The 13,260-nt window shown below is 40.0% G+C and overlaps 1 protein-coding gene across 6 annotated transcripts in view; it reads right to left on the bottom strand.

The window, feature by feature from the left end:
• Window positions 1-13,260, bottom strand: part of LOC119734946 (fibropellin-1-like) — a 57,500-nt gene that overhangs the window by 3,782 nt on the left and 40,458 nt on the right. For all 6 annotated transcript variants that reach the window (XM_038208589.1, XM_038208588.1, XM_038208590.1 and 3 more), the window contains 13 exons: window positions 12,740-12,853; window positions 11,553-11,666; window positions 9,967-10,194; window positions 9,091-9,204; window positions 8,269-8,382; window positions 7,758-7,871; window positions 6,302-6,664; window positions 4,327-4,446; window positions 3,527-3,643; window positions 2,424-2,543; window positions 2,215-2,328; window positions 1,230-1,349; window positions 24-140 (listed from right to left, as the gene is read on the bottom strand). In XM_038208589.1, coding sequence (XP_038064517.1) covers window positions 24-140; window positions 1,230-1,349; window positions 2,215-2,328; window positions 2,424-2,543; window positions 3,527-3,643; window positions 4,327-4,446; window positions 6,302-6,664; window positions 7,758-7,871; window positions 8,269-8,382; window positions 9,091-9,204; window positions 9,967-10,194; window positions 11,553-11,666; window positions 12,740-12,853 — 1,869 coding nt within the window. The remainder of the gene's footprint in view (window positions 1-23; window positions 141-1,229; window positions 1,350-2,214; window positions 2,329-2,423; window positions 2,544-3,526; window positions 3,644-4,326; window positions 4,447-6,301; window positions 6,665-7,757; window positions 7,872-8,268; window positions 8,383-9,090; window positions 9,205-9,966; window positions 10,195-11,552; window positions 11,667-12,739; window positions 12,854-13,260) is intronic.

Raw genomic sequence — 13,260 nt, forward strand, 5'->3', positions numbered from 1 at the left:
TTTTAAGGAGTTGTTTCACTTACTCCTTTCACAGTTGTTCCCCTGTACAGCACCATACGGACACTGGCAGATATACTCATTGATACCATTCACACAGTTGCCTTCATTTTGACATGGATTGCTCTCACATTCATTGATGTCTAGAAAAAGATCAAAACAAAAAGGTATAAATTCTTAAAAAATACAACAATGGAAGGTATTAAAACATGATTTATTTTATTATGAGATCATATCTTCGTCAGAGAGATGTACATTTGATATTGGGTTTTGCCCTTTGCCGACCCAAATTCAATCTCATAACTTTTGATGCGGTACACGCTGCTACATCATACCCGAACCAGCCAGCTGACCCCGGATCGGTGGTCGAGTGGTAAGACCTCTGCACTAGTAAGCAGGAGGTCGTGGGTTTCAGTCCCGCCCCAGTCAGTCTGTGATTTTTTTCTCACAAGCCCTCAGACAACACTGTGTATACAGTGTTTATAAAATATCTTGGCAAAGGGCGAAACCCAATATAAAACAACTCTATAGACGGAATCTCGTGATGTCAAATTTTGAGTGGTGTACAGCCAATGCCTGTGTAGTAAATATATACATGTGAATTTACTTTTCTCTCCTGCACTGCAATTTGATTTGCAGAGCAAGATAAAGAACAAGTTCGGGTGCGAACTATAGTAAACCATAGTTCATTATAGTTTGAATAGTAAACCATAGTTCATTATAGTATGAATAGTAAACCATAGTTCATTATAGTATGAATAGTAAACCATGGTTCATTAAAGTACGAATAGTAAACCATAGTTCAACTAACTTCACTCAAACTAAGAATGATTGGACTACTCTAGTCAACTATTTGGAACCAGACCACAGTGCACAGCTCTATAGTTAGTTACCAATAACTGCGCTTATCATAATGGACAACAGGAAGTCAGGACCAAGAAGTTTCGTGTCTCGAGGCATTCAGACGTTGCTATTAGTGCATACGCGTATGCTCCATCACATATTAACCACTAGTCGACTAATGGTCCTCGCCTTAACTGGCTCTTGGATGCAGTCATTGTTGCATTATGAACAATTTGTCTAAACTTCTTACCAGGAATTTCCTTCATATATTTCCACATGATTTTCCTAATGGTTCCCAAACGGTTCCCACTTGATACCTACATGTTCTCCGCTCACTTCCTTCATGGTACACTGATAAAACCTGTTCTTGTTCTAGGATAGTGACTCACCAATACTACACAGGAGACCCTGATAGCCTGGCTGACATACACACTGGTAGGTATCTCCATTGCCTACACACGTTGCTCCATTCCGACACGGGTTGTTGAGGCATTGCTGGTCTAGCACAGCTAACAACAAAAAAAAGAAGATAAAATTGAAAACGATTTTCGAACAGTTCAGAAATTGTACTGTTAAATTGTGCCCTTCACTTCGTACTCTGTGTATGATCAAAAGATGTGAACATTGGTGAGAACTTGGTGTGCACTGGACTGTAGCATAGGGTACAAGGTACACAAGTCAAATTTTATGTTGAATTTGGACCAACCATACCGATTTTGCATGAGCACCCGATGTACAGCAGCAAAGTATCAAATCAGAGTCCTGCCTAGCTGAGCTCTCTTTTTTTTAATTGTATAAGGGGTGTTTGTGCTTATGCATGAAGTTAACCCAAATTCCCTGGCCATTGTTGCTAGGATGCAACCTCAATCCTGCAAAATCTTTCAACTGCCTCCATGTAAAAATAGCATACAGCCTCAATCCTACAAAAACTTCCGTTATTTCTTGAATGTGGTCCTTGGAGGGGTGACCACTGCCTCAATCCTGCAAAATACTCCAACAATCACTGTCAATGTATTGAAGCAGAGCCAGTGACATCCTAGAGCAGTGCCGAGGATTTAAAGTATAATCTAGGCTAAATTTATGCACGGCTGAGCATAAACATCAAAAGATCCGGCCTAAGACCTTGACACAGTGCATCCTCCAAAATCAGCCACATATTTTTGCCACGTAGCCTCAATCCTGTAAAATCCTCCATTTTGCAAAGAGGACTTTGGAGGATTTGGGAAGGTTAGAGTTAAGGCAAGGAGGGGCAAATCCTAACTTGCAACAATTAATTCTACAAGTCAATCAACAAGAAAAAATAAAACTCCCAGAGGTATGAAGACTTTCAATGCAAAAAGTAACGTGACAGTCACAGTTTTGTAACAAACTTACGAGAGTGGCAGATGACGCCAGTCCAGTAAGGCGTGCAAACACATGTGAAACGGTTGATCCCATTCATACAGATGCCGGAATTCAGACAAGGATTGCTTTCGCATTCATCAACATCTGAAGAAAAAACAAACCAAAATAAAACAAAATAGCAAAAAGAGAACGTAAAACAAAAGAATTGAGATCAATACAAATTGGGAACATCGAGTTACCTAGTTCACAGAATGCTCCCTGCCAGCCAGCAGCACAGTCACAGCTGAAGCTGAGTCCATCAACTGTCTCCGTACACAGTCCGTTGTTTTTGCATGGAGAACTGTCACACAATCCAACCTCTGAAATGAAAGTTATTCAAACAAATCACAGTACAGAAAACAATGCTTTTGTTTGGCCTTGAAATTTTACATCCATGAGGATGATGTAAATCAATATTAGGCTTTGTCTTTCACTGATGTTTAAACACTGTATACTCAGTGTGTTACCTCCTGAGTGAACGTTGGAAAAAATCACTCGGATGGGACTCCAAGCCACGACCTTCTGCTTTCTAGTGCAGACGTCTTACCACTCGACCTACGAGCTTGCGGGATCGTAGGTGTATTTATAGCACAACACGGTGACTGTTATATGCATTTATTGAATGTACAGTAAATAGTTGTTTGATATTCAGCAAAGAGTCGTAGGATATCCTCTTGAAAAGCTTTTACAACGTAAAACAAAATGGCGGACGTGTGATGCAGTTTTTAAAGGAAAACAAGCTCGCAGTGGACTGTATAGCTACTTTGAAGCTTCAAATGCAATATTCCAGGCTAATTCATAGTTACTTTGATGCACTTTCCATTTACATTTGGTATTATAGTCTCGTTTATGTAATTTTTATGGCATAAAGCTGGCTAAGAAAAGGATGCTTCCTTTTTTGCAATGACCACTAGACACGTCATAATTTGCGACGTGTTTTAAGCCGTTGTCAAGGAACACATCGTAAGTTCTGTGAAATGCATCATACGATACATAGCAGTGCTTTGAGAAATCTGTTGCAGGCATACCTAAGGGTGGCACTCCCCTACACTGACCACTGACCGAGAAAATCAAGAATTTCCCCTCACACTGAAAAAAAAACAAGATGCACCACTCTGCACAACTATATACTTCTCAGCGGGAAATTATAATCATTTCAACTTCCCCACATTTACAGAAGAGCCCCTCCCCCTCTCTGCCTACATTTTGTCTAAAGCCATCTGTTGAATTCCCCCGACCAGAATGACAAGCCTGGTAAGACTCTCCTCCTTTGACCGTCTCTCTCACCGTGTCTGTCACTCACCCTGTGTGGAGCATGATGGATGTCGGAACCCTTCGGGGCACACACACCGGACCTGCTTGTTCTCACTGATGCATTCAGCTTCAGCTGGGCAGGGGTTGCTGTAGCACATATTGGGACCTATACAATCAGTGGAGTAACAATTATGAAAATTTTGCTGGAAACAAAGATAATGAAAACAAACAAATACCCTTTACTGGTTGATGTTATTGTGCATTACCTCCTACTCTAGCTGACAAACTGGACCAAGCTGTCCCTCCAGTCAAAATCAATCAAATGACTGCTTGTAACAGTAAAGAGCTCCCTGCCCACACAAAGCAGGATTGACTGGTTGTGACTGTTTATGTACCCTGATACAGATTAGCCTTGACGTAGTCCGAGGATCAGACATTCACATGGAAAAAGTCACAGTTAAACGTCTGATATATTTCTTAGCATGTAAATTGTAAGCGACCTCGTGCATCAGCCAATTGGAGTGGCAGACTGTGACGTCATTTCGATCAGAAATGTGGACTATGCTGTGGATTGGTCAATTTGGATACCATGTTTTTGTAATACAACAACGGGTTACAGACGCATGTTTGTTTTGCATAATTAATCGCTGAATCTGCTCGCATATCATAGACCCTTGCTGTGCAAGGGATATTCCATACACTGCGCTCAACGTTGGTATGGAAAATGTCGTACTTAAATCTGTGACTGCCATATAATATATTTGTACATGAATTTGAGTCAATTTTTGTATGCTAAAAATAAAGGACATTAAAATTTACAAAACAAGTACAGACAGCTTCATCACTTACTGATTTCAGTTTGGCACATAGGTCCAGTGAATCCAGGCAGACAGTAGCATGCAAACTTCTCAATACCATTGAGACAGGTACCACCATTCAGACATGGGTTACTACCGCATTCATCCATTGCTGTGGACACAAGAAATGGCAAAAGTTCATTTCAGGTTATGGGTTGAAAATTGTGTGCTTAGCAGCGCCGTGAAATTGGGCCCAGACTGGCTTTAATTTAGTACTTTACTTTATTTCACTGATTTCATTTCTTTTTCACAAGTTCTAAAAATGAAGATTTTACCTTGCTTTCAAATAAATATGGCCGACTCCTGAATAAAGCCTATAAGGTATTTGTGAGAAAACCTTGGGGACCTGGGCTCAGGACCCCAGAGTTGTTGTTTACAAAGGTAACCCTTTGTTCCAAGTCCTGAGACGTAAAGGATAACCTGTACAGAATGTCCACTTATTTGTATAGCGGTGATTGATTGTTGGCCACTTGGTAGAGTACAAGGGGTAGTAGGCATAGTGGTTTGGACAGCATAGGGACTACTAGTTAAAATAATGAAAACGCTGAGATCTAAATAAAAGTATTCAGTAGAGACAAAATGCCAAATCAGAGTAAAAAAATATATATATAGACTAGCTTTCCTTGGCTCTGGTAAGAGAAAGCCCAAACAGTACCGGTACCATTAATATAGTCTTATCCCTGAGACTTGATTTGGGGCTATGTTCCCCTGAAACAGCCAGTACCTCCATGCAAGCTTCCAAGCAGTAAAAGGCACAATCAACATGACAAATCAAATCCAGTCCTGTGAATCTTGGCACTGGGAACCAAGAAATTTCAAGCATACCTTACACTTACGTATTGATAAGAATGTGGCACGTGTGTGAGGTATGCTCAACATTTCTCGGGTCAGAGGGCTGAGATTTCCAAGACTGAATTAGATTCATCTTGTTGATAGCCCCCTCTACCAACCATCGCAGCGTGACAGCACACTGTGTAAAGTGTATGTGCGCCCTCAATAGGCAATCAGTAGACTCGTCTGGGGGCTGGTGTGTTAAGAAATCATTATGCAGACCTAAGTTGAACTTTATTAGGCAATTAACATACTTGTTACATCAGGGGATGTGTAGGTAAGACAATGATTATGAATAAAACAGTTCAGGTCATCGTTCTCTCGTACCCCCCGCCCTGCAAACAGGACGCTGGGATACGCTGATAAATTCACACTCTGATTGGTTGGATTTTGCGTGGCCAGTGACCTGCGCGTCATCAAGGTCATGATTCTGCAAGGTTTGAAACGGCCGTTAAGACTGATTCAGTGCTCTTTTATTCCAGTTTAGAGATGTTTTTTTCTTGTTGAAAAGCGTAATAATGTAGGAAATGCTGTAAAACTTATCTGTGTTGTAAATTTACAATTTCCGTCACTCGCTCAGGCTCCGTTTTGAATTTTGAATGCATTTATGCGACGCTCAAAATTTTGTCCACATGGTCCGCAATGAAACAGAAATCACATCCGGTATGGAATGTGCGCAATTCTATGGGAAGTTATCGGATAGCATTTGCGCACATTGTCTAACTGCGGTCTTGAACAGCTGCAACCAGATGCTTTATACATAGGTCATAGGCCACTTCCTTCACAAGATTCTGTGAAGCTCATCAGAGTATCCCAGCGTCCTGTTTGCAGGGCAGGGGGTACGAGCGAAAGGTCATCGTAGAAACCAGTTCCCCCCTGCCGGGATAATAGAGTCCATCTCCGCTCGCAGACTGCACGCACACATATTTTCACTTGCATCGTACAGGAATTATATTGAGCCACTGCCAGAAGTTTTTTTTATATCATGTGAAAAGTAAAAGTTAAACAACACAAAAGAAGGGACAATTCGGAGAGGTTAGTGGGCAATCTCTATTCCGATCGGGAAAAGTGATAAGCACCACGATAAAACAGCTTCCCATCCTGACTGTTCCTGCCCCAAGTCCATATATACTTACTGTCTCTTTCAGTCTCCACAGTAATCTTAACCGAGACTCCCGTTTCTGTCTTGTCGTGATCGGAGGTGAACGTCACCCACATCTGATTCCCCGTTGTCTTGAAGGTTATGGGACCTTTGCTTCCGGAAGACTGTAGCACGACAGACTCAGGGTCGTTGAGGTCAGCGCCTGTGCCGTACGTCAGCCAATCGTAATTCAACTCAGTTAGGAACTCGGCAGTGTTGACGAGTAGAACAGCGCCCTCGGGGCCGGCGACCATCCAGCGGCAGTACTGGTTGTCGTTGTAGTTGGCTGGGAAGTTTGGCGTCTGGATAACGAGAGTTTGGTTGGGATGTACCACCATGTCTAAGATACAGCTTCCCTCTGGAGTGAAAAAAATATACAGGGAAGTACTTGTTTATTGTTTTAACTAGACCAGAAGAGCCATCCTATTGTCCTCTGGCTGACTGCGTAACTGACTGACAGATTGACTGACTGACTAAGTAATTGAGTATGTCCTGAACTGCGACTTTCAGGTCCAGCAGCCAGTTTCACGAAACAGTGCGTAACTTACGCCATGTGTAGGATTTAAGCAACAAGTTTGTTACACAACTGCACACTAAACGTGCGATCGATGTCACAAAACTTGGCATAGTTGTGCAATGTTTTAATTAATTTTAACATCTTGGATGTGAAGCGTATTATGAGAATTGCTCTTTTACCACAGGTAAAAGAGCAATTCATTTACTCCAATTTAGTTCAAACACAAAGCTATGTCTTGAATCAACCTTGATTAGTTGAGCAATGACAGGCTCCATGTCGATCTTGATTTGCAAGTAAAACAGTTGATTTCAATTGTTAAGCCATGAGTTTCTCCACCTATTACAATTGCGGAATTTATGCCATTATTTGTTGCACAAGTCACAGACTCAAGCTGTATAAAACTTTCACAAAATGTGTCATAAATGAAATGTTGCGCAGCGTGAACTATTGTGCAACTTACGCAACCAATTGTGGCGAAAGTGGAGAAACGGCATTGCATAAAGTTTTGTTGAAATCGGCTGCAGCTCAACTAAGCAAGTTTAGTCTTGTTTGTTCACATCTGACCATTCTCTGGGAAAACTAAATGATGTGGTTTTTTTTTACATTTGGATCCGACTTTTTCAATTTACTATAATTCTAGAATAGGAGATGGCCACATACACAGATCCATTTCTCTAAAAATTATATTTGAAATAGATATAGTTTTGTATTATTATCAGTTTGGAATCTGAACCTTTCCATCTACTTTGAAAAGCCATAAAAAATGGCATTAAATGCTTTTATTTTAACATTAGTTGAAAAAAATCCCACCAATACTAGGTGCTTCATTTGGGGGAGGGGTTTGTCTTGGGGAATCAGGTAATTTTTTTTCCATTTGTAGTTGCCGGAAATAGACCACATTGCCCAAATACATCATGGCAGCAGTAATACTCACGTAGTTCACAGTTTTTGCCACTCCGAGATGGTAAGCAGTCACACTGGTAACCATTCACTGCATCAATGCAGGTACCGCCATTCAGACAAGGTGAACTCACACACTCATCAATGTCTGCAATGTGAAGGAACAGTTTCATGGTTATTTACACATTCATCTATTTAAAAAAAAACAAAAAGTATATATCTGGCAATCAGTCATTTGCGTACTAGTGGAGATGTCCTACTCATATCCAAAAGGGATGCTTTAAAGGCAAAACTATAAAAATAAAAAAAATTAAAAAAAAACTCTTGTTGTTTTTCAGAAAATTAAATTTAAAACATACTTTAAACCCAGCAGGAAATTGCAGCAAATTAATATGCTGGGGGGAAAAAATTGAAGAAAGAAAAACTGTATAAACAATAGGCATCTGCCCCTATGCCCAAATAATATATCCAAGTGGAATAATCCGATTATGATGAGTTTTGAGATATTCTCTCGTCTTTTCTACATCAATGATTCCTATACTTACTTTCATCACACAGTCTGCCCATCCAACCTGGCCCACATGTACATGCAAACTCTATCACATTGCTGGTGCAGGTTGCTCCATTAGCACAAGGTGAACTATCACATGGATCCAAACCTGAAAAGTTACATCAATGTCAAATCTAGTGCTAACATTAAGTTGTTGTTTTTTACCAAATTCTAATGGTTACACTGTGCGCATGCACTGGTTCAATGCCTTGAGGTACACACAACTTCCGTTACTCTGAATTTGCACCAGACAGGTTTTAAATTGTATTTAATCAGTTCTGGGAATCTCAAGGAAGTAAAGTATCAAAAGTTGGATGCTTATTAAGAGCAATAAGTTAGTAAAAACTAAACTATGGGTACCTAAGGTTTTGTAAATTAAATAGATTTGTGCTGTGTATGTTTAATCTCAACGGAAGATCGCATAAACGTAGGTACCGGTAAGGTTTCGTTTAAACATTTTGGAATTGTAAATTGGAAATCAAATTTGTAATTGATTAAACCTTTTCGTTAAACATGTAAACTGTAAACGTTACATGCTACCTCCTATTGCATTAAATTTTTTTCTGTTTTCAAAATTAAACTGTGAATTAACTATTCCAGTTTGGTGATAAGCCCCGGCCACTTGGCACATGGGCAACGAGACACGATGCCTCTCCCAAGGTCTTTTGCAGGACATTTGGCAGTGATTGGTCAAAGCATCTTGGGCAGGGCTTAACGGATCAGTCTATCTGCTGCTCCTGAGGAGATGACCCACATGATTCCCTGCCACACTATTGGTGGGGCATATAAGACTATAGGACTGTATTATCCAGCTCACCCATTTCACACATTGGCCCTGTCCAATTGACATCACAGGTGCAGCTGAATCCATTGCTGCTGTCAGTGCACGTTCCTCCATTCTGGCATGGCCTACTGGAACACTCATTCACATCTGGACACAAAAAACACACAAAAACAATTTTGCTTACAAACTAGGGATAAATTTATGTCGTTTGTATCATTCCATTCTCTGTCAAAAAAAGAGAATGGAATGGAGTGTGATGAACAACCGGCAAGTTTCAGTATATTATCAGCACCTGAATTGTAATCAAATAATCACGAGTTAATTGCATGTCATCACAGATCAATCACAAGTTGTCACAAGTCAATCACAAGTTAATGACAATCCACTCTTACTCATGACCTAACTTATGATTGACGTCTCAGTAACTTGTGATTGACAGGTGATCAACGTTTGATTGACTTGTGATCCACTTTAAATTGTTGATTTATAATGGGCTTGTGACCGATTTGATTACAATTTAACTGTGATCAAAAATGTACTAACAAGCCCTATTCAGATCATTTCAGACAGGCAATAGTTTTTAATCCTCCATTGACTAGACTCTGGAGTCGCTCTAAATTACTGCGATAGCTGATCAATCGAATCATGTAATCGTCCTTCACTATTTCAACAGTGTAACTTAATTTAAATCTTGGGAATCATTTGGTTAGCACGACTCTAGAATGTCAGCCTAAAACAAATGTGAAACATCAAAACAAAATGTGCCATTTTAATTACAATTTGAATTTTTTTAATGCATAATAACGTTCAATTCAGCTCCGACTGCTAATCATGATCTAAATAAACCATTTTGAGGTGAATCTAATTGAATTGACACATCACTAGTGATGAAAGAATTTTTGGACCTACCATATTCACAGAGATTTCCAAAGAATCCTGGTGGACACTGGCAGACGTAATAGGTGTACATATTGACACATTCACCATTATTCAGACATGGGTCGTCGCTGCACGCATCGCGTTCTATCTCACAGTGATCGCCGATCCAGCGCGTCGTGCAACCACAGATGTAGGAGTATGGCCCATCAATGCAGGTGCCATTGTTAAGGCAAGGGGAGCTTAAACACTCATCATCATCTAGGAGCAGAGTCAAATATGGAAAATGGTTTATAGTCAAATTAATACATTTAAAAGCAATATAGGATCATTTGCTTTTCATGCATTTTGTTCCTTTCCACTAATACTACCTCTCAAAATCCAAAGAAGAATGTTCAAAACCTAAGCTGTTGAAGTTTCAGCTCAGTAGATATTACACTTTATGAAAATAGTAAAAAACCACGCACAACCTTCTGATCACGAAACAAGATTGTGTCCATAGCACTCTTTATTTCCAAAAATCAGTCAATTGACTGATTGTTGGAATTCACATACATTTCTTGATTTCTTCTAAATGACAGCAAGCCAGACGGAATTCTTTCACGGGGTGTTTAGTACCACTACAATCTTTAATCCAAGTAAGCTTTTCAATAATTCGGTAGGTCAATTTTTGGGATAAATGCATATGATCCCATGCGCCTCTAAAGCTTATGTACCATGGTTTGGACACCCAGCCTGACACATACATACTTGTGGGGAAGACCTTTGTTTCCCTGCTTTTGTTTTCCTTTGTTGCTATTGAAATCTCAAACTCCATAGCATTTTCTTATGGGGTAGATTGGTTTCTAAAGACTTCCTTATGGGGTCTATTGCTCTATTATGTTTTCTACCCCATAAGGAACCCTGTACATGTACACTGTGCACAAGTACAATCTCAACAGTGAAAATGGGTGTAAGGAGGAACTCTTGCCTTTATGCTAATGAAGAGATGCCATAGGTTTGTGCACATTTGAATGAAAAACAATAGAAAAGATAGTCATGTGTACTTCGCGTCCTACACATGAGAACCAGTGGACATACACAGTGTGTCCCGCACATACAGCTCTCACTAAGCATAGACGTCATGACCACTTGGGTGGTCACAAAATGCCATCTACTGTTTATGCACAAAATTCTTTAGATTGTAAAAGTTTGTTGGTTCAGAACTGTTAATGTGACGAAATTTAAATTTCAAATCTCACATTTGACCAATGATATAAAATGTGGCTGTCCCAATTTTCTAACCATGTAAAAACGGAGAAGCCCTCACAAAGTTTCATTTCTTGAAACCAAATTTGCAATTGTTAGTGAGATTGATCACCCAGGAAGACGCTGTGCGTCTGCAAATGCTCAAATAGCAGCTTTAAAAAAAGGTCCAGTATTGGAAGAAAACTGAGTGCGCAATCCATATGCCTTTCCTTCACAGCATGCGCAGTTACACCACAGACATGGTTCCCTGACCCTGCATTCGTCTTTTACTTGGGGTACATTAAATGATTATACAGAAATTTCTGAAGTATGTATGACTTTTGGAAAAAACAATGAATTACAACAACTAGAAATATGAGAATGAGATGTACCGATAGAGCAAGTAGGCCCGCTGAATCCTAGAGGGCATATGCAGAGGAATGAATCTCCATTATTGAAGCACTCCGCTCCATTGTCGCATGGACCACTCAGACATGGTAGCTCAGCTGAGAAAAAAAACAAAAGTACAAGTGAAAAATTTGACCAAAAAAAAGAAACTCATCGTACAGAATCACTATATTGGAATAAAATGGGGGCTGGGCTGCAAACGAAAAAAAAAAAGGATATTTTTGCGCATATTACACATTAAAGTATTATAAAAAGCCCGGTTCATACTCGGCGCGAAAGCAAAAACAAACACGAATTTGTGACGTCATGGCAAGTATTCACGCTGCGAATTCGCAAAAGTTTAACACATTTCAACTCGGGCGAATTTCGTCACGAATGTTTCATGACGTCAAATTCGCTTCGCATTTGCATTCGCATGAAGTATGAACCGGGCTTAATAAGATGTTTTACGATTATCATATTAAATGTATAAACAATACAAACAGTGTAATTTCACTTTTGGAAACCAGTTTTGGAATACAGAATTTAATTATCCTCCTTAATTTAAAAAAGAAGAAGATATAATAGCCTTCGAAAATCCAATTTGAACTAATGGCCCATCCCTACTTTGCATGAATTTAAAAATAAGTGTACCTCACAAGATCTTATGGCGCTTGTTTAATTGTAATAACCACTGCTATATCCGATTTTATCCAGCGTTATGCCTGGTGCTCTAATAGAAAGGTTGTAGGTTCGAATCCCCAAAATCTGTGAATTCCTTTAAACATTCTCAAACGTAAAGCACACAGCACCTGATTTCATGAAACTGAAGTACTTTTCAATTGGTGCAAGGCAAAACCCATTCTCACAATTTGCATCACAATAGAGAGAAAATGATGAAAAAAATATACAACAATGAAAAAATCCTTCATCTTAGGGCCTGTCTCAATTCATATCCGGGAGGGGTTTCGAACAAGTTGCAGGTAGAATCATTCACTTTGTCTGGAAGAAGCTTTGCATTTGTCCTGGACATGTTCCGGGGAAATTTTCATCAGCAACTGCTGGACTCACCAATACTTCATTGCGGGAAGATTGCAGGGGAAGTTGTTCAGAATCCTGCAACTTATACCCGATACAATGTCCAGAACTTGTCCGGACCTCGTCCCGGATATGAATTGAGATGGGCCCTTACCTGTTTGGCAAAGGATTCCTTTCCAGCCCGGCACGCAGTCACACTCAAAGTAGGTGCCGTAGTCGTTGCATGTACCGCCACGCCGGCATGGATTGGATGCACAAGGCGCCAGAGCTAGGAATGAAGAACAGAAATGAAAAAGGACCAAGTTTAGCATAGAAGGTATTTGCTTAGCAAAATGGGTTACCAGCCAAAACGTCATGTTATTTTACATTGCTGTTAACTGGTACTCTGCACATTTCGCTTTATCACAGAGCCTGAAAAAAATAATGGCTTCTTCCTCTTGTTTGAACAAATTGCTTATCAAGTTGATTCTTAACCAATTCAAGGAGAATGGCACTTTTGTCAATGTAAGTCATGTTTTGTTTCCAACTCAAATAGGGAGTGGGGGGAACAAAAAAATTAGTCTCAGTATCACCCGGTGTCCATATGGAGCCTCTCCATAACCAACGTCTGATATATATGTGAGCAATGCAATATTTACGCGACCCTGTGTGCCAGCCAATCGGAGTTGACTTTAG

This window comes from Patiria miniata, unplaced genomic scaffold (assembly GCF_015706575.1).
Source record: "Patiria miniata isolate m_02_andy unplaced genomic scaffold, ASM1570657v1 HiC_scaffold_28, whole genome shotgun sequence".
In the NCBI taxonomy this organism is placed as follows: Eukaryota; Metazoa; Echinodermata; class Asteroidea; order Valvatida; family Asterinidae; genus Patiria; species Patiria miniata.